General features: G+C 39.4%; 2 protein-coding genes across 2 annotated transcripts in view; one reads left to right on the forward strand and one right to left on the reverse strand.

Annotated features, from left to right (window-relative positions):
- Positions 1 to 452: 452 nt before the first annotated feature.
- alas2 (aminolevulinate, delta-, synthase 2) lies at positions 453 to 14,160 on the reverse strand. The gene is made up of 10 exons (XM_071371716.1): positions 14,008 to 14,160; positions 12,215 to 12,579; positions 10,568 to 10,660; positions 9,635 to 9,857; positions 5,748 to 5,932; positions 5,184 to 5,363; positions 4,692 to 4,856; positions 2,693 to 2,961; positions 1,583 to 1,745; positions 453 to 1,163 (listed from the first exon to the last, which is right to left on the reverse strand). Exons 2-10 carry the CDS (start codon positions 12,555 to 12,557, stop codon positions 1,000 to 1,002), a joined length of 1,785 nt encoding a protein of 594 aa, XP_071227817.1. The 5' UTR covers positions 12,558 to 12,579; positions 14,008 to 14,160; the 3' UTR covers positions 453 to 999.
- Positions 14,161 to 14,763: 603 nt separating this feature from the next.
- The window catches only part of LOC139557212 (N-terminal EF-hand calcium-binding protein 1-like), a 42,277-nt gene continuing 32,284 nt past the window's right edge, over positions 14,764 to 24,756 (forward strand). The window contains exons 1-2 of the mRNA XM_071371717.1: positions 14,764 to 15,048; positions 20,509 to 20,533. Coding sequence (XP_071227818.1) covers positions 14,929 to 15,048; positions 20,509 to 20,533 — 145 coding nt within the window. The 5' untranslated portion in view covers positions 14,764 to 14,928. The remainder of the gene's footprint in view (positions 15,049 to 20,508; positions 20,534 to 24,756) is intronic.

Consider the following 24,756-nt stretch of genomic DNA (forward strand, 5'->3'; position numbering starts at 1 on the left):
CATGTCCCCACAACAATGTTACAACATGTAGTGGAAAGCCTTCCCAACTCCATATTAATGCCCATGATCATGTAGTGTATCTTATTCAAAGATAGGCCTAATAGAATAACTTGTGTTTCCCTTGGGTAGTATTTTGTAGACATTACTATTTGTAGACATGGAAAAGTAATGGAATATATGTGTAATATTTGACTATTCTGTTACTTATATTGTTCCTGGTATTTAATAGAAAATTACATGGAAACAATGGGTATCCCTTGGTGCATACAAAGAACAATACTTCAACACAATATTGATACCTGGTACCATATATTGCCATGTGGTGCTTGTTTGAAAGAATGCCAAAGGAACAAACAAGTAACATAAATTATTGCTGTGCAATTACATTTAGCTTTTTTACTACATAACTAGTATGATGGTAAACTATTTTCAAAAGATGCAACTACACACACTTTTTGTTTTATTTCAATTTATTTTTTAGTATTTTTGAATTCCTGTGTAATAAACCAAATCGCTTCTACAGCAGTATTTTTATTTTTACATTAAATTTGTTACATTCAAGTTGAATAGTGATTCTATTTCATATTTTCAGTTTCAATGACATATCAGTGAGACAACTCATTATTGTGGTCTTTCACTATTACGGGTGACCAAAGCACAAGACAATTGATACAGAAATCTATACAATCCAAAATATCACCTTGAGATTAAATTGTTATTTTAGAAAGTGCCCATGTGCAGGTTTTACGTTTTAAGTCACTATGTAAAAGGGCCACACATTTTATTTCACAGAATTATGAATGTAATCTTAAATATTTTGGGGATAGCAAGTTACTTTAGAAACAATAAACACAGAAAATAAATACTGAATGAGATAAGATTCAAATGTGTAGTCTTTGAATGAAACCTGGTATGAAATAAGAGCAATAATGTGATGATAATGATGTGATAATAATGATGATAACAATGATAATGATGTATAATGAATGGAGTTTTGTACTATGCGGACACAGTGATGTATTGAGGCTCCATGTTGCCAAAGTAGGATTTCTCCCACTCACTCATCAGGTCAAAGTGCAGTGGGCGGTCACAGAAGGTGCAGGAGACAGTCGCCGGGCCGTTCAGAAGGAGCCCCGTTTCTTGCCACACCTCCACGAGCCGCTCTGTCAATCAAAGTGAAACGGGTCAAACACAAAGAAACGTGAGTCACGGCTAACACAGCTAGTAGTATTGGCTGTAGTATCTTATTTTAAGTCTATTCAGATGTTATTCAGGGATCACATTTTTATGAATACACTGAGGAAGGATACTATTGGTAGTTGAAGTTTTCTTTCTCCGGACCCCCTGATGTGTCGAATATGACCATTGACCATTAATGGGTTGAACACCACTGGACGTATTCACAAAGAGTCTCAGAGCTGATTTAGGATCAGTTTTGCCTTTTAGGTCATAATGTATATGATTATACAGACAGGGTGGAACTGATCCTAGATCAACACTCCTACTCTGAGATGCTTGAACACAGGCCAGTTCTACGGGAAACCCTGTCAGAGCAGTAGCAGCAGGTGGCTTGGTCACTCACCCACAAAGTACTCCATCATTGCAGGGTTGTGGTGAGGGGAGGGAGCCAGACGCAGCAGCTCCTCGCCTCGGGCTACGGTCGGGTAATTGATGGCCTGGACGTAGATGTTGTGTCGCTCCAGCAAGATGTCACACACCTTGGAGTTGAGCTCCGCGTTACCAACCTGAGAGATGACAATGCATGCACACACACATAAATTCAGTCTATCATCTCGATAATGAACTTAGTGTGCTGTGCTCAAACAGGTTCTAAGTACATCCTAGCATCATTGCCATGTACAGAATTATCCGCCTGAGTGCCAGCCTGTTTCTGCTCTCTTGCTAACTCCTTATGGAATACAATAAGGGTTTGCAAGAGAGCATACAGTAAACAGACTGGCACTCAGGCTACAGAGGTAGTTTGAGTGGTCAAATCTTTTGATAATAGATTACATGTTGTTTCTGGGGTAGGTATACCAGTAAGTCTTATACCTGTGGAATAACAAAGCTGGTATGATAAAGTACCTCTTGCACACAGAAGTAATGACTAGGGCCTTTTTCTCCACTACCTGGCCTACTATGACATCTTCGATCTACAACTATACTCAAGGTGTCACTGCAGGCTTTTTCAGGCCCTTCCACAACCTTCCTACTCATTAGATAATTAACACATCAGATAATTAAGTCAGATAATTAATCTCTAGAAATGTTATATCCCTTTAGTCATGGAAATTACCCAGTTAAATGAGAGGTGCACAGACAATCCACATGCTTAGAAGCTTAATTTGTGGCAACTAGATCATTATTTGAGACGATTCAACTATCAAGATGTGATGATTTAAAATAAAAAGTTTAACAGGTGTCAATAGAAGGAACTATCTATGTCTTGGTGCAGGAGGACAAAACTACCAGAGAAACAAGAAGCTGAGAAAAAGGCAGGGCCCTAGTAATGACACAGTAACTCTCATAACTGGAGTGACATAGCTAGGGTATCCACTGCTCTTAACGCTGTAGTAGCAATAGAACATGTACTACAGTACCCATAATTCTCTGCTCAACATATCCAATCGTCTTCGTCCTGTCTCCTTATCAACACAAATGATGTAGTAGCAGTGTAAATCTCTTACAGTACCTTTATTGGGATGATGTGGCTGGGGCAGTTGACCACAGGCAGTCCTTTCTCCAGGAGCAGCTGTCTCATGTGTTTGACATTCCTCTGGTGGGCCCTGCGCAGCGCCTGGCCCTCAGAGCTCATCAAGACTCTCACAGACTCCAGGGCCCCAGCCAGCACCATGGGGGGCAGCGAAGTAGTGAAGATGAAACCTGCAGCGAAGGAGCGCACCGTGTCCACCAGGGAAGCACTACTGGCAATGTAGCCCCCCACGCAGCCAAAGGCTTTACCTGCAGCAATGGCGAAGAAGAAGAAGAAGAAGAAGAAGAAGTAACAGAAAAAGAAGAAACAAAAGAAACAGAAGAAGAAGAAATAAATATCAAATGGAATGATTTGTATACAGTGCCAGTCATAAGTTTGGACACACCTACTCATTCAAGTGTTTTTCTTTATTTTTACTATTTTCTACATTGTAGAATAATAGTGAAGACATAAAAACTATGAAATAACACATATGGAATCATGTAGTAACCCAAAAGTGTTAAACAAATCAAAATATATTTTATATTTAAGATTCTTCAAAGTAGCCACCTTGATGACAGCTTTGCACACTCTTGGCATTCTCTCAACCAGCTTCATGAGGTAGTCACCTGGAATGCATTTCAATGAACAGGTGTGCCTTGATGAAAGTTCATTATTCTACACTGGAGAAAATAGTCAAAATAAAGAAAAACCCTGGAATGAGTAGGTGTGTCCACACTTTTCACTGGTACTGTATATACAATAAAAGGCACATACAATATCTATAACTTATAGATATATTATAACAAACACACCTCAAATCACAATGAACCATTATGCTTATTGGATTTTGGAAGTGATGGAGTATTCCTAGTTCAAATAGTGTTGATCAAGTTTGAATGTGACCCCAATGTGACCTAGCTAGATTGACAACCACATACTCTGAAATAAGTAGGCCTAAGACTAGATTTACTTAATACCACCTTGTCATCTAAGGTTGCCTTTATAAGCGCTGATCTGAAGTAATATTGAGTTCTAACTTCAAATGGTGAAGGTTAGGATTGAAAGAAGGTAAGCTGACCTTAGATCTGTGCATAAGATGCAACTTTTCACGGAAACTGCTCCTAGAGAGACTTATCAGTATGACCAGACTGGGTGTGTGGGAGCACTTCCACAGCTGATATGTATATCCCCTGGCCTGCAGCCTCTGCCGTTCCCTCCGTTAGCCAACACCAGAGCATGATGAAAGTTGTTACTGCGATGTCAGCGATATAAATGTCAGTTTGTGCCTGATGACAGCAGGTAGCCTAGTGGTTAGAGCGTTGGGCCAGTAACTGAAAGGTTGCTGGATCAAATCTTTGAGCTGACAAGGTAAAAATCTGTTGTTCTGCCCCTGAACAAGGCAGTAACCCACTGTTCCCCGGTAGGCTGTCATTGTAAATAAGAATTTGTTCTTAACTGAATTGCCTAGTTAAATAAAGGTTTAATTAAACATTTATTTAATAAATGACCGGCATTAATTGGTTAAATGGGACCTCTTCCTGGGGAGACTCACTTGGCTCAATCAAATTCATCTCTGCTGTGAGGGGCATTTCCCTAGCTCTGAGACAAGCTAAGACAGACAGAGACTAAATGGTTACAGCCATGATGGAACTTGCATCACTGCAAGTGTGTATAATTAAATTAATTCATAAACACATATTACTACTTCAGTTTGTGGTAGCAAATCCAGGATTTTTTAGATCCTTGAAATAAAACAAATGAAATAAGTGGGAATCAACTGGTGTCCCTCGTTGGCCTAGTCAAGAACTGTCCTTGTTACAGACACATCTGTTCATTTTAATTATTTATATTTTATTTAACCAGGTGAGCCATGGGCAAGAGGAAGCACCAATAGTACAGAATAAAATGCAATACAACATGGTACAAAATACACTTATAAAAACAACAACAAATCCATAAAACAAAGACACTCTTATCAAACCTGTTTATTTCTTACCCAAGGTTCCAGAGACAATGTCAATCTTGTGCATGATGTTGTCTCTCTCTCCCACACCGGCCCCATGGGCTCCATACAGGCCCACAGCATGGACCTCATCAACAAACGTCAAGGCCCCATAACGATGGGCCACATCACATAGCTCCTCCAGGGGACATATAGCACCTGAGAGCGAGTGAGATGAAATAGGATGTACCACCTTTTACTGTAAATAACTGAGAGACTGTGGATATTATTACTGAGGGACTAAGCAATACAGAATTATGAAATATGTAGCACTCAAAATCAACACTGACTGGGATATTATGTTTTTAGAACTTAATATATTAATATGAGAGGACGTAACATAAAGAATTAGCAACAAATAAATAATACTGCATGCTTATCTCATGTTAAACCACCACAACCCCCTAGCAAAATATATATTATGAAAGACAACCAAAGATGAACTAACATGCAACATGACTGTGTAGCCCATTTCGTGACACTTACCATCCATGGAGTGCACGGTCTCAAAGGCCACGATTTTGGGTGTCTTGGGGTCGGAGCCACTCAGCAGCTCCTCCAGGTGTTGGCTGTCATTATGGCGGAAGATGAAGCGCTTGGCGCCGCTGTTCCTTATGCCCTGGATCATTGAAGCGTGGTTCCCCATGTCAGAGTAGATCTCACAGCCTGTATTTCAAAGCAGAGAGCCCACAAGGCAGAATGAGCTTCTAACTCTATGCTATGTCTACCAGAAATGATAGTGTGTGCATTATAGTACAAAGAACGTATTTTGGAATATAGATTGGTGCCACTAATGTGACCACATTGCCCTTGAAAGCAATGCTGAAGTTCTGATTAGAATGAAATGCTATAAGTATTGACTATTATTCTCATTGCTATCTCTCATCTAGCCTGGTCCCAGATCTGTTTTGCTATCTTGTCAACTCCTATGGTCATTGTCACAAGTCAGCAAGATAGCACAAACAGATCCTGGATCATGCTACCTCTCATCCTCTGTCAATGTTTGACTTTCAGCTTGGTGACCAGGGAGGGCCCTGGGTTTAGGCTAACCTGGCAGCATTTTGGCCAGGGTGAAGAGGGTGGAGTCGTTGGCCACGAAGCAGGATGAGAAGACCAAAGCTCCGTCTTTCTGGTGGAGCTGGGACAGTTCTTTCTCCAGCAGCACATGGAAGTTACTGGTGCCAGAGATGTTCCTGGTACCTCCGGCACCTGCGCCATGCCTCTTCAGGGCATCCCTGAGATAATACAAGAAGAATCACAGTCAAACATCACATCTTACACTAACCTCAGCTCCAACACATCAAAGAAGGTATGTTTTGAATATTTTTTCTTTCTTCCCCATAACAGTTATAAAGACAAATTGGTTTTAATTGTATAAATATAACAAATACCAAATAGCAGCTGGTACAATTATCATCGGAAAATGCAGTTCATGTGTAGTTAGCATTATAACTTGGTGACAAATAGCAGCAGATACAATTTCATAATTACATTTATGTTTCAGAATTGTTTTAGATAAACTAGTACAATTATTATTTTTATCGCCCCCCCCCCCCCCTCCACTTTCTTTATATGAAACAAGGATACTTGCTCGGTCTCAGGATGCCCGAACACCTTTTAAAAGCTTTTTCCAATAAAGGACAGTAAAGGAAACCATACTTTTAGGAGTGTGGGACCACGATTCTGTAAGTCCGTTGTCATTTTTTCTAACTGTAAAGAATCTGCAACTTGTTTTAACGACAATTGAAAAGTGGGTGAGTTTTCATTTTACCCACACACCAGAATACATTTCTTTGCAAAGTATGAAATAGTCATCAGCAACCTTGTCTTGTCTGAGTCAAGCTTAATATTTGGCATGTGATTAAGGAGGTAAAGGCTTGGAGATTTGACCAATATCTAAAATAATCTGAGTGGCTGTATGAATAGAGCACCAGAAATCCATAGCTTATTGCGTTGCCAAAATACTTTCGGTGCAAAAAGGTTCCTTTTCCGGTCTGAGGTGTGATTTAATATGATTTAACATGATTTAATTTAATAGGAGTAAAATAAAACATGAAAAATAATTTTTTGTTTGTTTCCTTAATATTCAAACTAGTAAATGGATAGTGTATCTTATTACAGATCTCAAGCAATACCTCCTCATCAAATTCCATACCTAAATAGTTTTCCCAAATCCTTTGAGGAGATATAAAGGCGGATTCCCATTGTCTTGACAATGTACAGTACATCTTAGCAATTATTCCTTTGATAAATATAGATGTGGTTATTAATTCTTCAACTTCTTACAACTGAGATCTCAGCTCTCCTTCTTTGATAATCATAAGGAAAATATTTTGGATTTGAAGACATCTAAAATAATCCGTACATGGGATGTTGTATTCCTTACAGATTTCGATAAATTACTTCATTGTATTCTAGCCACTATGGAACAGGTCAGCGAAACTCATAAGACCCAGCAAGCACCACCTATAGAGGTCGACCTTTGATATCACATTGGGCAGGTCAGGATTACAAGAGATAGACGCAAGTATAGAATACGTGTTTGAAATACCTAAGTACTTTGTACAGTCTGCCCATGCCATTCATGTGTTGTACATAGTATAGGTCTTCTTGTTATCACAAATATGCTGGACCTGATTCACAAACATAAGATTCTTTAGAGGTAAAAGGTGGCTAAATTGAGCTTCAATCTGAACCCATAGTGTCTGTCCAAAGTCCAAGACATCAAATTGCGAGTTTGGGTTGACCAATAATAAAAACCTTGATACAATTATTTTTTAAATAATACAAAAAAAAAAGAAAAAGGTAAATAACAGGTCAACATTTGAAATAAATAATTACATCTGGAAAGACAATTCAGCTTGATTATGTTTATCCTTCCAATCATAGTTACTGGGAGACTGGACCAACAAATCAGGTCATCTTTCATTTAGATAATTCTTTAGAACTGGGGTAACATTTATTCCCAAATAGTTGAATCCATTTTGTTTCCAAGAAAAGGGACAGACCAAACTCAACTTATCTGTTAGCTGGCTATTTAGCAAACAGGCATTAGATTTGATAAGATTAGCCTTGTATCCAGAGAATTTACCAAATTAGGCATTAGTATCAACGATATGTGGAATGGAGTTCACTGGATTGACAACATAGGATACAACATAATCTGCATATAAAGATACCTTATGTTCCTGATCTGCAATAAGGGGACCGATGGTACTCTCATTAGAACGTATGGACTCTGCCAGCGGTTCTACGGCCATGGCGAAGAGAAGGGGAGACAGAGGACAGCCTCACCGGGTCCCTCTACTCAGGGGAAATTCTTGTGACCTTAAACCATTGGTGGAGACCATAGCTCTGGAAATGGTATAAATCGCTTTGACCCATTTGATGAAATTAGCACCCATATGACATTTTTGCAAAACAAAGAATAGGAAATTACATTCAACTCTGTTGAACGCCTTCTCAGCATCTAATGACAACAATATAGAAGGAGTCTTATGCTCATTTAAATGGTTGATAACATCAAACAGTCGTCTAACATTGTCCGATGAATACCAGTTTTTTATAAATCCCATTTGATCGGGGTAAGCGAGGATAATAGAGCCTCTAGTCGTCTGGCTATCAATTTAGTTATCACCTCGGAATCAAAATTCAACAAACTTATCGGTCTGACAGAAGAGCGTTCTAATGAGCCCTTCCCACTTTTAAGCAAGACACTGATAGAAGCCACTGGTATATTCATAGAATATGGCAAAATTCCCTTAACACAAAAGTAATCTATCATGTAAATATAGGACATAGTTCTGGCCAGAACTGCTTGTAAAATTCACCTGGGAAGCCATCTGGGCCTGGGAATTTATTATTAGGAATAGATTTAATTGCTGCAAACACTTCCTCAAGGGTAAAAGGATAATTGAGAAACAGAAGCTCTGGTTAGGATAGTTTTGGGAGAGAACTGCTGTCTAAATATGATTGTAATTCATGAGGTGAATAGTTGGATTGCAGAAATTGGGTCATAGGTGACTGAGTTATTCTGTAAACTAATAGCGTTAATCTTGCGTTCGGATTTTTTCTTTTTCAATTGATAGGCAAGGAGCTTGGTTTATTACCATACTCGTAATGTTTTTGTCTAATGCAAAACATTTTGTCATTAATACAGCGAGTTTGTTCAATATTTAGTTTAGCCCTTGCTACGGTCAACTGCTTTGAACTTTATAATACAGTACTTTAACTTTCTTGAACATTCTAATACAGTTTGAACATTGAACAAACAGTTTGAACATTGAAGCCAACTGAAAATTATTCATGATTATTATTTGACCATGCTTGTCACTTATGAATATTTTGAACATCTTGGCATAGTTCTGTTATAATCTCCACCCGGCACAGCCAGAAGAGGACTGGCCACCCCTCATAGCCTGGTTCCTCTCTAGGTTTCTTCCTAGGTTTTGGCCTTTCTAGGGAGTTTTTCCTAGCCACCGTGCTTCTACACCTGCATTGCTTGCTGTTTGGGGTTTTAGGCTGGGTTTCTGTACAGCACTTTGAGATATCAGCTGATGTACGAAGGGCTATATAAAATAAACTTGATTTGATTTGATTTGAACTGGTTTGTTTCTAGACTAAGCTTTTCTTCTGGGGGTAGCGTAAGAATATAATGTACTGCAGTATGATGAGCCACACATGTACGCAGAATACCTAATTGAATATCTAAGGAATTGAGTCGGTTGAATTAGTCTCTGGTCTTTTTGCACTACATCACGGGCTCAATCTCTATTTGTCTTTCTGTGATTCCTTGCATCCTATCTCCTCGCCTCCTTCTTAACCATGTTGGAAGAGAAGGTCCAAACTCACTCCCCTTCTCCAATGCGTTTTGAGGAGAGAGGATGTGAGGGATCAAGGAAAGATGAATTGAGAAAGAATCTTGATGTCTGGCTTACTGAATTCCGTTGAGGACCCGGGGGTGGCTGCCCATGCCCAGGTAGTCGTTACTGCACCAGACAGACACCTGGGAGCCTTCCCGCCCGGCCATGGAGTAGTCTTCGGCAAAGGGAAAGACGTCAGCGCGCCGATTCACTGTCTTAAAGATTCGGTAGGTGTGGTCGTTCTTCTTCTCAGAGATCTTCCTGTCGAAGAAACCATCGTAGTCGAAACTGGGGCCCACTGTAGGGGTTAAAAGTATAATAGTGTCAGCAAATTATTTTGTGAAGGACTTAAAATTATTCAAAAGACATTCATATAGTTTCTCAAGTTACATGTGATTCTAGATCCAATAACTTGTTAATTATGATGAAGAATGAATAGAAAATTGGGTCCCACTTTACATACCGGTAGTGATGCCTGAATGTGGCAAATTCTTATTTACATTGACGGCCTACCCCGGGCCAATTGTGCACCACCCTATGGGACTCCCAATCACAGCCAGATGTGATACAGCCTGGATTTGAACCAGGGACTGTAGTGACACCTCTTGCACTGAGATGCAGTGCCTTAGACTGCTGCGCCACTCGGGAGCCCATTTAAAAATCAACTCAAATTGCGTGTGTTTAAATCTCATTTCGCTGTGCATAATTATTGCATGAGAATACGCGATTGTAAGTAGGCCTATACTTGGTAATCCGTTCCCTTTAAAAGCTGTGCAAACAGATAAGTTGTATGTAATACAGCTTGTGGAAATGTATTTACACAGTACCTGCCAATGCAATAATCATTAAACTGGTATCAAATTACCGCTTAATATAAAGTGTGACTGAAAACAGTTCCGAGTTATGTACTGTATTATGTCAATATAATTTCTTGTAGAACTACAGTGCAACTTCTCCTCTGATTGAGTCAATGCAAACGAGTCACACTGGTCTTATGAACTGACTCACCTATATTGTCCTTCAGGAGGTGGGACACTCTGGGGGTTTGAACCTTCAGCATGATGGAGTCCTCGAGTTCCTTCAAAAGAGAACTTTTCATACCTGTGACAGAGAGCAGGGGTATAACAGTCTGTACTATATTGTAAAGTATTTCTCATTTATGCTAAGCTCGTCCATTTTTACCCCAGTTTGTTTCTTTGTCTTCAGTGATGCTGGTTTTAATAGGATTTTGGGGCAAGTGTAAATTTCTTCACTGTGTTTAGAACTTGACTTGTTGTTTGTGTCTACCAAAGTGTGTCTGCTGTGTTTGCTGTGTTTGCGCTGGTGTTTGTGTGTCCACTGAGCAAGTTTTGGAAGCTAAACTCCTAGGTATAACATTAGATGGTCAATTATCATGGTCAAGTCATATGGACAAAGTTATTGTGAAGATGGGGAAGGGTATGTCTGTTATAAAAATACCAGATTTTGTTTTACACAAAAATCTACTGTACTAGTTGTTCAGGGTCTGGTCTTGTCCCATCTTGATTACAGCCCGGTAATAGAGTCAAGTGCAGCAAATAAATATCTAGCAAAGCTGCAGCTGGCTCAAAACCGAGCAGCACGCCTTGCCCTTAACTGCACACACAGAACTAACATCAACAACATGCATGCCAGTCTTTCCTGTTTGAGGGTTGATGAGAGATTTGTATGTTTTTATTTAACCTTTATTTATCTAGGCAAGTCAGTTAAGAACACATTCTTATTTACAATGACGGCCTACAGATGAAGTGAGACAGGTTTAGACCAAGTTAGATGAGGTGAGACAGATTTAGACCAGGTTTAGACCAGGTTATATGAGGTGAGACAGGTTTAGAACAGGTGAGATGAGGTGAGACAGGTTTAGACCAGGTTAGATGCGGTGAGACAGGTTTAGACCAGGTTGGGTGAGGTTAGACAGGTTTAGACCAGGTTAGATGAGGTGAGACAGGTTTAGACCAGGTTAGGTGAGGTGAGACAGGTTTAGACAGGTTAGGTGAGACAGGTTTAGAACAGGTTAGGTGAGGTGAGACAGGTTTAGACCAGGTTAGGTGAGGTGAGACAGGTTTAGACAGGTTTAGACCAGGTTAGATGAGGTGAGACAGGTTTAGACCAGGTTAGATGAGGTGAGACAGGTTTAGACCAGGTTAGGTGAGGTGAGACAGGTTTAGACCAGGTTAGGTGAGACAGGTTTAGACCAGGTTAGGTGAGGTGAGACAGGTTTAGACCAGGTTAGATGAGGTGAGACAAGAGGTAAGACAGGCCTTGACTATGGAAATATACTTTTTTGAGACACAACCTTTTACTTTCAACGGAACTCTTGAAGTATTAATCTGAGTTAACTGCTTTAAATTAACTTCTTTAAAAAACATATCATGGAACGGCAGGGACTGTGAGGGGACACACACGCACACACAGACACACTCTAACACACTATTTTATTTTGTTGTTGTATTGTTTGTAGTCTTTTTTACTTGTATTGTTTGTATATCATTGTATTTTAATTGTGTGTCTGCCCTTCTGTTTTGTAATTTGTCATGTTTTGTGTTTTTTGTGGACCCCATGAAGAGTAGCTGCAGCTTCTGCAAAAGCCAATGGGGATCCAAATAAACAAATCAACTACTATTGTGTTGTCTTTACCTGGGCTAGACTCCGTCGGGACGTCCTCCTGAACCTCAGGGCTCGCTCTTACCATGCCAATCTGATTGGAGACAAAGGGACATCCCTTGGACATGGAGACAGCCACCTGGGTTGCTGATTGGGCAAAATGACGCTTTGAGTCCACACTCAGGGGCAGGATGCCTGCTGACTGGGTAGAATGGATGGTTGTCTTCCTCTCCTTGGGGATTGAGGCACAAACAGTGATCTGGCGGGCGATCATGGGGCATCGGTCGGCCATAGAGAGGAGGGCAGCCCCAGTTTTCAGCAAAAAAGGCTTGGGGGCCGACTTCAGGAAGGGGCAGTGGTGAAGGAAAGCGGCCATGGCTCTTGGAGCAGTTTTGACTCTGGATCAACACATGAGACATAGGACATAAGACCTTTAAAACATAAAATTCTGACACTTTGTTATAGATGTAGTATCTATGCTAAATGCTATTTACACTAGTTTAAGCCTACAGTACTTTTAAACAGGCTTAGGCAAGTTGAAGGTCACTGTAGGCTAATGTACAATAGTCCTGAAGTAGCCTATGTAATGCTATTGCCACCATCTTCCAGAATCTTTCATAACCTTGCATTTTAAAGGGGAAATTAAAACGAAATATAGGACTATGCCTACTACGTTCAAGAGAGCGGGGAACACACGTTGAATCGAACTTTCAGCAATATAAGGTTTTCGTGATTTGAAATTGTTCCAGAAATGTGTGAACAGTGTGGCCCATTATTTACGTTTGAAGAAAATAAAGAGAGTTGATGGTATAGGTGCGCCTGCGGGCGCGGCTTATCTTGTCTGTGCAGGCGCGCTTTTCATGCTCTGCAAGGTGCTGAGGCAAGATTCCGACAAAAAGACGTCATTGCGCAGGGACTGTGGACGATTATTAGTGAGCGTCAGTGTATTTAAAAATCGAATCTCATGAGACGACGTGGATGTCTTTTAGTTTTTGATGACAAAACACAGACATATTTGGCCTATACTATTTCTGTCACCGTGACCAAACTAGTTTATAAATCCTAATTAATAAAAAGTTGAAAGCCAGCCATTTCGGATTATAATAATACTAATAATAATAATAATAATGGTTTCCACACTCATTGTTTTAATGGTTGTTTTGTTTGGAACTAACTAATCCTTAGCTTGAACGAGCATTTCATGTAAAGAATATAGGACACCCTATGGCTACTCAGCTGGTCTGCGGTTAGGGGATAAGAAGACAATTCTCAGGATCTGTAGTTTATTATTGTGGTATGAGGTTATCTGACCTCCAAGTTAGTCTATCTAGAGCCACAGCAGCTGAGCATTATGAGGCCGTTATTCGGTCAAACGTCCCAGGGAACTAAACCATTGACCCTAATGCTTGAGGAGTAACGACCAAACACAGTTTACATTTATTCACATTCAAGTGACACGCTATGTGCATTCCTGTAGTCCATCTATGGTTTTAGGGTTATCTTCTTTGTGTATTTTTTATAGCTTTCTTTATATCTTTGTTGGTGTTGTTTTTTAGCACTTAGAGATGATACAATGAGAAGCACGACATAAAATGTATTTGTCTGTTATATATTATTTAGGTAACAGTCAAAACTCTTATCTTAACATTCCTGAACTTGACATGTAGGCTAGCTGTCAACGACCATATAGACACACAGCATGCCTACTTGTGGGTTCCTTTAGCCTATAAGTGTACATTTGCCTAATTTGAAGTATCATACGCAATAATATTATGCTAGCTAAATTGCATAGGGCCAAACAAATAGAATAATTCTGAACATCTTACCTGTTGACCTGCACTGAGGACGAACTTCAAAACAGTAATAGACCGAGATGCATCTGTCGTCAAAAGTTAGGGCAGTGACGTTGTCAGCATTATGCAATATTCTTCGAAAATTATTCTTGTTCACACCCATACGTTGTCACGTAGGGGACCAGGCTGGGGACTGGGAGCAACCAAGTTGTAAAAAGACATGATGCATTTGAGGATAGGCTAGCCCAAATGCTTTTTGTCTAATTGCTGCGGTTTGTGATGTAATTAATAAATGTGTAATTACTGTTAAATATAGGCATACAAAAACAAACACTTCTGTGCAATTTATATTTAACCTTAACCTTAATATACTGTATGAATAATATACAGCTTCAGACCAGCCTATAGGGGTATCCGAATGTTACATTTGTGTTGAACATTTTGTCATACCAACGACATAAAGTGCTCATTATTTTTCAGCTCTCTCTCTCTATCTATCACTCACACACATCATTATCATATAATTAAATAGAATAATTTTATATAATGATATAGATGCGGTCATATAATGTATCTCTACGATCATCATAACCTGCTTAATATGTCCTCCTTTTCAATTGCAGTTTATTCAAAAGCTCTCGTTAATTAGACAGGTTGGGTGGCATGGCCTTAAAAACTGTAAGCTACACAAGAGCTCGCCGGCAGATGGTGCATTCCACATATATTTTCATCAATAGCAATTCGCTCGTGACAGTGGAAAGGCGGGGCCGGAGTTTCTTATGTTGCCAAATCAAATTGATGTGCAAACTGGAGAGCAGCCTCCTCGAACAGAAAGCGAGGCGGTAGTCTATCGTCATATGAGCAGCATCAGAGGATAGACCACGGTCATCATAACCAGGACCAAGGACTGTCATTCATTCAGAGTTAATACATATCATCCAAAATATTTTCAAGATGCTGGCATGCACAGAAATGATCACCATATGTCTTCAGTCTGCTAAACATGACCACCACAGGAAACAGCAGCAGCTCCAGCAGAAGAACCAAAATCAAGGAATCTCTATCTTTCAAGATGTAAGTAGCCCAGTCTGCATCCATCGTCAATATAAAAAAAAAATGGAAGCGTTTTACTGAGTATGTCGCATCATTTGACATAATTTGTTATCATGTGGTCAAAGTGCATAATGTGGTCATTATGCACTTTGATATTATATGCCAAGGCAGCTGTCAAAGCGTTCAAAGATGCTGCAGGTCGACATATAAAAGTAGTCTATTTTAATGTAGGGCTAGCTTTAATCTGTTGAACCAACAAAAAAATACATTAGAAATTATATCAAATAATGCTATAATGATTTTAAATTGCCTTTATTGCACTCTTGCATGTTATTATTAGATACCAAGGCGAGGGGTGTTTAAAGATCATTAGTGTGTGAAAATCATCTGATGTTAACAATACCACGAAATCTCACATCTAATTAACACGTCTGCTCGATGTGTTATTTATGACCCATAACAAAAAACGGCTATAGGCTCTGTTATGTATATATATATATATAGCATATAATTTCGCCTACCGTTGGATCTCACATGGTCATAAGGGTCATGACATTGGTGGTAGAATGAATGAACGGATGATCAAAGGAATAAATTAATGAATGAATTAATAAAATACTCGCCAATTCACTAATTCAAGATCATCTTTGACATAATGCTTTTTTTCTTTGTTTAGTTTTCCTTTTTGTCGTTGTTGTAAAAAAAAAATGTATGTGATATGTTTTTATAGTAGATCACATGAAAGAGGAGGACTATGGAAACCTTGCATGTCTGAAGTGTTTGGATTTTACTGCTATTAACTTGTCCTAGATTGACAATGGTCTGTTGAGGCATCTTGCACAGACTTTGGCTTGGATTGGTCATGCTTGCCCCAGCAGCATAAAAATGCTCATTATTAATGTTACTAATGATGTAAACGAAAAAAGAGTAGCCTGTTCTGATAGGCCTGTAGCAAGAATTATTGGTCATGAATAATGTACAAAATAGCCAGCCTACAGTACACCATTGCCTTCATGTCCCTTTTCCGCAGTAAAACCAGTTCAATCTCTTTATAGAGTTCATGCTAAGGGGAATGTAGCCTACACTGTTCTGGTTAGTAACAGAAAATTCTTAATAAAATATGATTTCAATAAATTAGGTGATGGAGAGCTTTTGCATACACATTTTGATGATATATTTGCCTTTAGGAAGGCTATTACATAATAAATACACCTATAATGAGTGAAAAGCATGATATTGTAACCAATGGAGAACTTTTGCGTGTGTATTTTAATTGTTAGCCTACAGGTAGGCTATTACGTAATAAGCATATGATGAAGAGAAGATGACACTGTAAGTAACCAATGACCCTCAACAGCATCACAGTCTTGTTGCCTCAGCCAGATATCCCTCCAATCGGATAGAACGATGAGCATTTTCCACATTTCATTGAGGCAGGTAATTGGCAAAGTGCAGTATAAGTGCACATTAAAGGACGAAATGCAATCGACTCCCATTCACTGAGTCCACTGTAATGTATGAGACGGCATCTCCAAAAAAGAAGCAACATTTCCTAAAGGCCTTTTCTATGGGTGGGTAGTGGATGTTCATCTATCCTGCAGTACTGTATCCTAATGAGTGCACATTGAGCAGTTTACATGCATAGAACAATCTGTGCTTGACGTCTAACCATATAAACCCGACAAGGTTGCTAATTTAATGTTCTCCAGCTAGACGAAGACCAAACCATTTAAAGCACAGTTGGCAGAACTAACAATTCGCTTGAATGACACATGCTGTTATTGCTGTATCAACACATGTATTGTTTTCCAGCTAGATTAAGCAGTTGAAGCCCAAAAACCCTCACAGTAATGCAAAAGGCAAAACTGTCTCACCTCAGTTTATGTGGTCTGGACAATTCTGTCACCATCTCAGGAGGTGTTTACAATCTGGCTGCCGGTAATGCCAAAGTCTGTTAGAAATGGATTGATCCAGGAAATTTGTGTTGAGTCTACAGTGTGTGTTGAACCAAAGAAGAGATCGACAACCAGAGATTTAATGCGATGTCCACAAAGGAGAAGCAAGTTCTGAGAGACCCAGAGTCACGCCTCAGTTTATATCCAGAACAGAAAACAACAATATTTTTGTCATGACAGCAACAGTAAGAGTAAAATAATAAAACCAAGCCCAACAAATAGCCTACAATGGCGGGGCGTTAATGATATCTTAGGGTTTGTGGACAATAAGTTCAAAGTGCCTAGTGAAAGTCTTCACAGCGCTTCACAGTTGTCACATTTTGCTGCTTCAACCTTAACACTAGCAAGCTATTTATTGCATAGCATTAGAGTTGCATTTGATAGTTTGTTGAACGTTTGAACATGTAGACTAGAGACAATCAATATGGGACTATCCAATAAATTGGGGCTTAGGGTTCCGCTAATGATAATGACTAATAAAAAGTGAACAAAGTGTTAGTAGGTGTGTAAAAACCAGTAAGTATAAATATGTTAAAGATAAATAGTACTGTAGGCTAGGTCTGCATACAAAAGATATAGCAAGAGTTGATACATTTTTTCATGTTCAAAATTATTTTCACTGCACATGGGGATGGGATTGTATACAGACATTTTGGCTACAGTAAAGAGCCGTCTTCAGTGTGTAAGCCTTTGTACTTCTACGTGTAAGCCTTCATGCATCTGTGTATGATCCCCTCCCCTACGTGCAATTGGCAGAACAATAGTTCACTTGAATGACACATGCTGTCATTGCTTCATCAACTACACCCCCCCCCCCCCCCCCAGTGAATGTGGGAACTCTTTATGGCTGATGCTTACAGTGGTTGTTTTCCCCCTCGTTTAGTTTTCCCTCCGACTTAACGAGGGAACGACGCTGCACTCTCAGTACAGTGTTGCAGGGAAATGTTCCTACTTATTTATTCTGCCTTCTTCTCAAAGGACTCATTCGAGTTGATTAAGGGCTCTATTCAATCTCTATCGCTGAAGCGTTACAGATTGCGTGATGGAAATTTAAAGGTAATTCTGATTGAGCCGACATGCAGCATTTACCTGAAATGCAGCCTCCACAAACTCCGAGACATTGCATTTAAATTTCAATCACGCTGTAACTCTGAACTTCCGCGATACGGATTGAATAGTTTCCTCTGCCTCTCTCTATGGTTTTATTGTCGGTGATGCACATTGCGCTGAAGGTTTCCAGGTTGGTTCACTACATTTTGCTGAGTAGGCTAGTAAGAGTTTATGATAAACAAGCTTCAAGACATGTTGCACAACACAATTTTTGTTTCGAGCTTAATATTTCCATCTGAAGGACTCATGTTGTGTGAGTGGTTAAAACCCTACATTGGGGTATAATCTGTTGACCTGGATAACAATCAGCAGGACAGGCTCACAGTTTGTCACCATGTGGAATGTCTGAGGGTCAGTTGGTAGATACCATATCAGCCCCTCATGACATGGACAAAAATGTCCACAGGAGGTTTCTGAGACCTGCACTGTGAGATGCTTAAACAACTTTTTATAGGACAGTTCAAATGTAATTTACATAGATATGCACCAGGGTTGGGGTCAATTCCACTTCAAGTCATGAAGCAAACTGAAATTATAATTACAATTACAATATTCCTCATTGAAAAGCAATGGAAATTGGATTTGGAATTTCAGTTTACTTCCTGAACGGACTGAATTGAAATTAAACTCAACCCTTATAGCAGGGGTGTCAAACTCATTCCACAGAGGGCCGAGTGTCTGCGGGTTTTTGGTTTTTCCTTTCAATTAAGACCTAGAAAACCAGGTGAGGGGAGTTCCTTACTAATTAGTGACCTTAACTCATCAATCAAGTACAAGGGTGGAGCGAAAACCTGTAGACACTCAGCCCTCCACAGAATGAGTTTGACATATGCTTTATAGGCACCCCAAAATAGCTAGCAGGACATATCAACCATTAGAACTTACCCACTGGGCACAGCCTTCAATTCAATGTGTATTCCACAATGGTTCACAGTCATTTCATTGAAATGACGTGGAAACAACATTGATTCAACCAGTGTGTGCCCAGTGGGTACCAACCATTAAGCTAGAGTTGAACAATGTTGGGAGTTAAGGAGCTGGTCTTAGGTGTTTTATGAGACAGTTATTTACTATGGGATGCTCAGTAGATCTCACTTGAATGAAGGTAAAATTTTGTTTTAAATGGACACCTAGCAGTGCATGTCTTGGCTCCACAGCCGAGTGTGTTTGATAGGTAGCCATTATGAACCTGTGTGCAAAGCTCTCAATGCTGCACTCAGCCAACCATTGGACTCTAGGTCTTTGAGTGGATTTTGTACTGACTTAAATACACATAGGAGTTTCAATGGCTATAGAGCTGATTTTATTGGACGAAGTGTCACCAACGTAACACTTGATGAAGGGCCTGATTGGACCAGAGTGCTAACACAACATTCGGGCCCTCATTTGTGCAAATATTTTCCCTGCGGTGCTTCAGCCTGGTCTCAGAGCGAAAAGTATTGTATTTGACAAAATCAGCTCCACTCCATTTAGTATCATATGTTACTTTACATTTGGTTACGTTACATTGGCCGACATAAATCCTGGCCACTCAAATTAGTATGTTATGTTACGTTTGGTATGAGAATAGGTTACTTAATGGCGAAAACAAAAGAAGGGTGGTTGGTCTGGGTGGATGGGTAAGCGTATAACACAAATGTCTAGCAACCTAAAGGTTGCGGGTTTGAATCTCATCACAGACAACTTTTAATATATCATGCTAAATCAGTCGAACGTAATATATCATACTAAATGTGTCAAAGCAAACTGGTGAGATCAAGACGTAGTATACTATACATCCTACAATTCGTGTCATATTGTACGACCGCTATTACATTGGTATGTAATGTAACCAAGCGTAAAGTAGCATATCATACTAAATGGAATGGCACAGAATCTAATACGTTTTGCTCTGAGACCAGGTTGAGTGCTTAGGCAACCTTTCCGGAACAGCTCGATTACAGTGTTGCCTGGTAAAAGACCAATGTTCCTCAAAATGACCAAGAATCATTTGCCTAGCAAATGACCAACTTTCCTCCAGAGCTGCATCCTGCTAAACATTTATGTCACCGATGATCATTTCCTGAGATGACATCTCTCTCAGATATAAAAAAAAAATGCTTGCAGATATTATAGTTCATCTTTAATGTTTTCTTGTGCACCAACGCAGTATGCCAAAACATTTATTATGATATTATATGTGGTCTCTGAATCATAAATACATTATCTTCCTAACGTGCCCCACAGTTCTTTTCCATCCTGGTTTATTTGTCAAGGTAGAATCTCACCCTTATATTTTGTGTACAATTTTCCACACAATGCAGTTTTCCAGATTTTTTGTGCCACTTTTACTGCATGTTTCACAGTGTTGTTATTTGCTTTAAACATGAATTATGTAGATTGTTTGATTTAATGTTTGTTGTTTTTTCATTTGCAGATATTTCGCCGTGCAGACAAAAATGGTGAGTACAATTTATGCTATTAATAAGATGGTCGCACAAAGGATTTGCTTTCATGGTTTTTCAAATGGCCTCCTTGCATAAACTGTATGTGTCTGCAACGTGGTCTCAGAGCATTTGGTAGTATTCTGTAAATCCGAGACTCTCCATTTAGTATGATATGTTACGTTTCATATGTATGTATTCATTTGTGGATGTCCATCATCCATTTCGCATGATATGTTACGAATTACAATTCGTATGATATGTTATGAATTGCAATTCTTAAGATATGTTACGAATTCCAATTTCTTGTGGCTAACGTTAGCTTGGTGTCTAACGGTAGCTAGGCTAGGGTTTATGGGTTAAGGTTAGGGTTAGGGTTAAGGCCAGGGTTAAGGTTAAGGTTAGGGTTAGGAGTTAGGTTAAAGGGTTAATTAAGGTTAGGGTGAAGGTTTGGGTTAGGAGTTAGGTTCAATTAAGGTTAGGGGAAGAGTTAGCTAAGTAGTTGCAAAGTAGCACCCTCCTTTCGTTTTTTCCTTACGTATGTAACCTTATGTAACCATACCAAACGTAACATATCATACTAATTTGATTGTCCCAGGTTTACGGTTACTACAGTATGTTATATCTAATCTATGAGACCAGTCTGGTGACTCAGTAGGTTTACTCTTACAGTACTTCATGTAAGTGTTGGTTAGTGGTAATATTGTCTTATTATCATCAAAATGGAAAATAGAATTAGCAAGGGTTTAAAATGCAATGGTTAATAACTGATTTCTGAAAAATCTTGAATTAGGACAAAAAGCTGTAGTCTAACGCTCTTCTTGATATTACCAATCATTAAAAACATCCTTCATTGTTTGGGGCTCTCGATCTTAAAGGAGCAATTTTAGTTTATTGTAGGCACAGCAAATGAGGGACTGTGATAACTTCGTTTTGAGAGACTGGTTAGATTAAAATCTAAAGCCTAGGGTAATGTTCATCGGGTAATGTTCATTCTTGTTCATCAGATACAAAAGCAGCAGAGCCTTATCTATCTACTTTGCTGATATCTTCCTCAGACTTGGGAGCAAAATCTTGCAGCGATGGCAAAGGGGCGGTCGGTTTTATGTATGAAACATGAGGATTGACAGGCCAGGCCTTGTGGAGATTCAGGGATTCGGTGGATCCCCTTGACTGAGCCTATCCACCATGCAATGCTCAAGTCAGGCATCTAGTCTGTTGTATAAATTGTCAGTGGAAAACAACCAGAACACTACTTATGTGTTTTTGGACTGTATTGTTTGAGATTTGACCTGTTATCGGAAAACCCCAGACAGATAATTTGCTGTTGCTTTGTCATATCTTGTGCAAACATGGAAGAAAGAAACATGGTTGGAAAAACAACAGAAATAGACCTGAAACAGTTATTGAGTGAAATGAAATGCAGCACAAACCAATAGCATACTAGACTATAGCAGCCATGTTCCAACACCTTTAAACAAAATGGTTTCCCTGGTTTTAGATTTGTTTTAACTTGATTTATTTGTGATTCAAACATAAAGTCTTTAAGTGAGTGCTGTCACTGAACTCCACGGGGACAACACATTGAAACGTTTGGCTTTTGGACAGTGACAAATAGGCATTTGTGTTTCCTCATGTTTTATTCATGCCTTGCATTAGAGCGTAATGGGATGTGAAATGTAATAAGGATGGTGATTAATGCATGTATGAACGCAGGACAGCTTTATCTGGAGAGCGTTGTTATATAACAGAGTGTTAATGATGCAATACATACTCCCTTGAGCAAAGGTCATCCAAGGACACTCGCGAATCTCACTTGGGCTATTTCTTATTTTGTCTTTCCTGGATTCCTCGCAACCGCTCTTCTCGCCTCCTTCTCAAAATGCATTACAGCAGAAGGCCTGGGCGGAGGGACCTTGGATCTTCTCCTCCAATATGGACAGAAGGAGGCAAATAGGATGCGAGGAATCACAGAAACAAACCCATTGGTCGATCATGTCATTCAAGACATGCAGCCCTAAAATATGCCCTTTTGCTGGTCAGTGAGATGGGCTGTTGTGTATAGGAGAGGCAGAGAATGTACAATACTGACGTCCAGGAGAAAAGATGGACTCTTGCCTTATTATAGATTTGACCCGTCTCTGCCAGAGAGTGACTCTTTGCCTCTGTAGAATAACAGAAGAGCAGCATCTTGTAGCAAGTAGTGAACTAAACCTGTGACTTGGGTTGGACATTGGTATGGAATACATTGCAATAATGAGCCTAGCATTTAACATTAACATGTCGGATGCTGTCTAGCTCCTTAACAACCTGAATTTTTATCCTCCCGAAAAAACATAAATGAGTTGCTTTTTTCACTTTGCTGTAAAAACAGAACTTGAGTGTGTGTGTGTGTTGCACTAGTTATCTTCAATTTGCAGTAAAACAAAGCCTTCCATGGTTTTCATCTAACTCGCTGAGCCGCGCACCCTGGAGGAAGATGTATGCTTCTGAGCAACACTAAGTGGGCCGCCATGATACGCCGTGAGCACTGCAGATTTACCACATTATGAGAGCTGGCTACTTGCCATAGCAAGTCATTCTCCCTATGCTATTGCAATGAATAATGGACTTTCTTAAGGAGCTCAACGATCCGCCATTTTCTCGGTTTGATCCAATGCAATATCATAATGTGTTTAACAGGATGAGGTCCACTTTTTCAGGATTGTTAAATTGGGCTATGATAAAGTGAACAGTTAAAGTGATCTGCTCATCAAATGAAGGGCTTTAACGAAATGCCTTAGGTGCCTTAGACATGTTTTTCTGAGGGCCAACTGGCACCTTAGTCCCTATATAGTGCAGCTATTTTGGTCAAAACTAGTGCACTATGTAGGGACTTGCCCTTTGAGACGCATATTATCGAGTCTGAAGACAAAGAGAGAGACTTAGCTATGGAAAAATCCTAACTTGAAATACTTGTGCATATTTGCATGAAAAATCCAGTTATGAGCATAAAAATAGATGTCTATTGAAATGACAATGCCCTTAAATACAAACGTACATACATTTGTTCACTTATTGTACTTGGCTGTGGTCAAATCCCTAAGACAGTGTATGGATATGTATTTTTGCTTACTTAGGTATTTTACTTTATTGCTGTTTAATCCACTTTTGAATTGTTTTATGATACATCAAAACATTAGATTCTCTACCGGAGTCTGGTCTAGTGGTCTAGTGTAGTGCTGCTGCCTCTGGACCACGCATTGCCACTTATGGTATGGGTTCAAACACTGCCTGCGGCTTCATATCTATGTCTACCCCTCTCACTCATGACTTTCTACCTCAGTACATAGAAAAACACTTAAAAACCTTGTATTGTTGTATTGCTGTGTTTTTTTAAAGGTGTTTTCAGGATGAATGGGACTCTATGGTGATACTGACTACACACAAAATGACTATCAAATATTATTTATGTTTGAAATAAATATGTATTCAAAAAAAGTATTGGGGATTCGACTACAGCCATGGTAAGTGGAGAAATAATGTAAGGTTGTATTTTGGTTGGAAGATATCTTTCAAATTATAAGTTGCTGTATAAAATGTATTAAAGGATTAACTTCATATGACCTGGACAGGCAGAAACTCTGGTCGGGGCCCAGTATTCATAACACATTCCACACGGCACGACATATTCTCTTGAATCATACTTAATGTCACTAAGTGTTGTCATAGCCAATGGATGTATTTGCATAGCAGGTGTATGTTGTCCATCACATGAGTTGATGGGCAGCATCAATTTACAGGTGTGACAGGTGTGTGGGTGAGGGCATGTGTGTTGTCTGTACTCAAGCCTCTACATTTTCCAGACAAGAAGAGAACTTCATCCATTCAGGTTTGTTCATTTTGGCTCTGACTTAGTTTTTTATGTAAGAAACAATGAGAAACAGTGCAATATTTGTTGAATTGATTCATTTCAATAGATAGACTAATCATTTTATATTAAACTGATTATGGCAAGAATAGGCTGAGTATGGCATTAGTCATGTAAACACCTTATTCTGATTATCTTAATCGGCGTGAGGTCATAATCAAAGTAAGCATACAGCGATTACAACACCTAGATTTGTTTATCAATCGTTCGAATAATAGGACATGTAAACACCTTAATCAGAGTTCCTGCTGTGCATTCAACCTGGTCTCATAGACTAGACGTAACATAGTAAATATACATTTAAGGACACTCAAATTAGTATCATATGTTA

Source organism: Salvelinus alpinus, chromosome 28 (assembly GCF_045679555.1).
Source record: "Salvelinus alpinus chromosome 28, SLU_Salpinus.1, whole genome shotgun sequence".
In the NCBI taxonomy this organism is placed as follows: Eukaryota; Metazoa; Chordata; class Actinopteri; order Salmoniformes; family Salmonidae; genus Salvelinus; species Salvelinus alpinus.

Coding starts and splice junctions, on each gene's coding strand:
- alas2 (XM_071371716.1), bottom strand. CDS start 12,557: ATGGCCGCTTTCCTTCACCACTGCCCCTTCCTGAAGTCGGCCCCCAAG. Junction 10,661..12,214: donor CCCGACGGAGTCTAGCCCAG/GTAAAGACAACA, acceptor TCTCTGTCACAG/GTATGAAAAGTTCTCTTTTG. Junction 5,364..5,747: donor CCTGGCCAAAATGCTGCCAG/GTTAGCCTAAAC, acceptor TTTGAAATACAG/GCTGTGAGATCTACTCTGAC.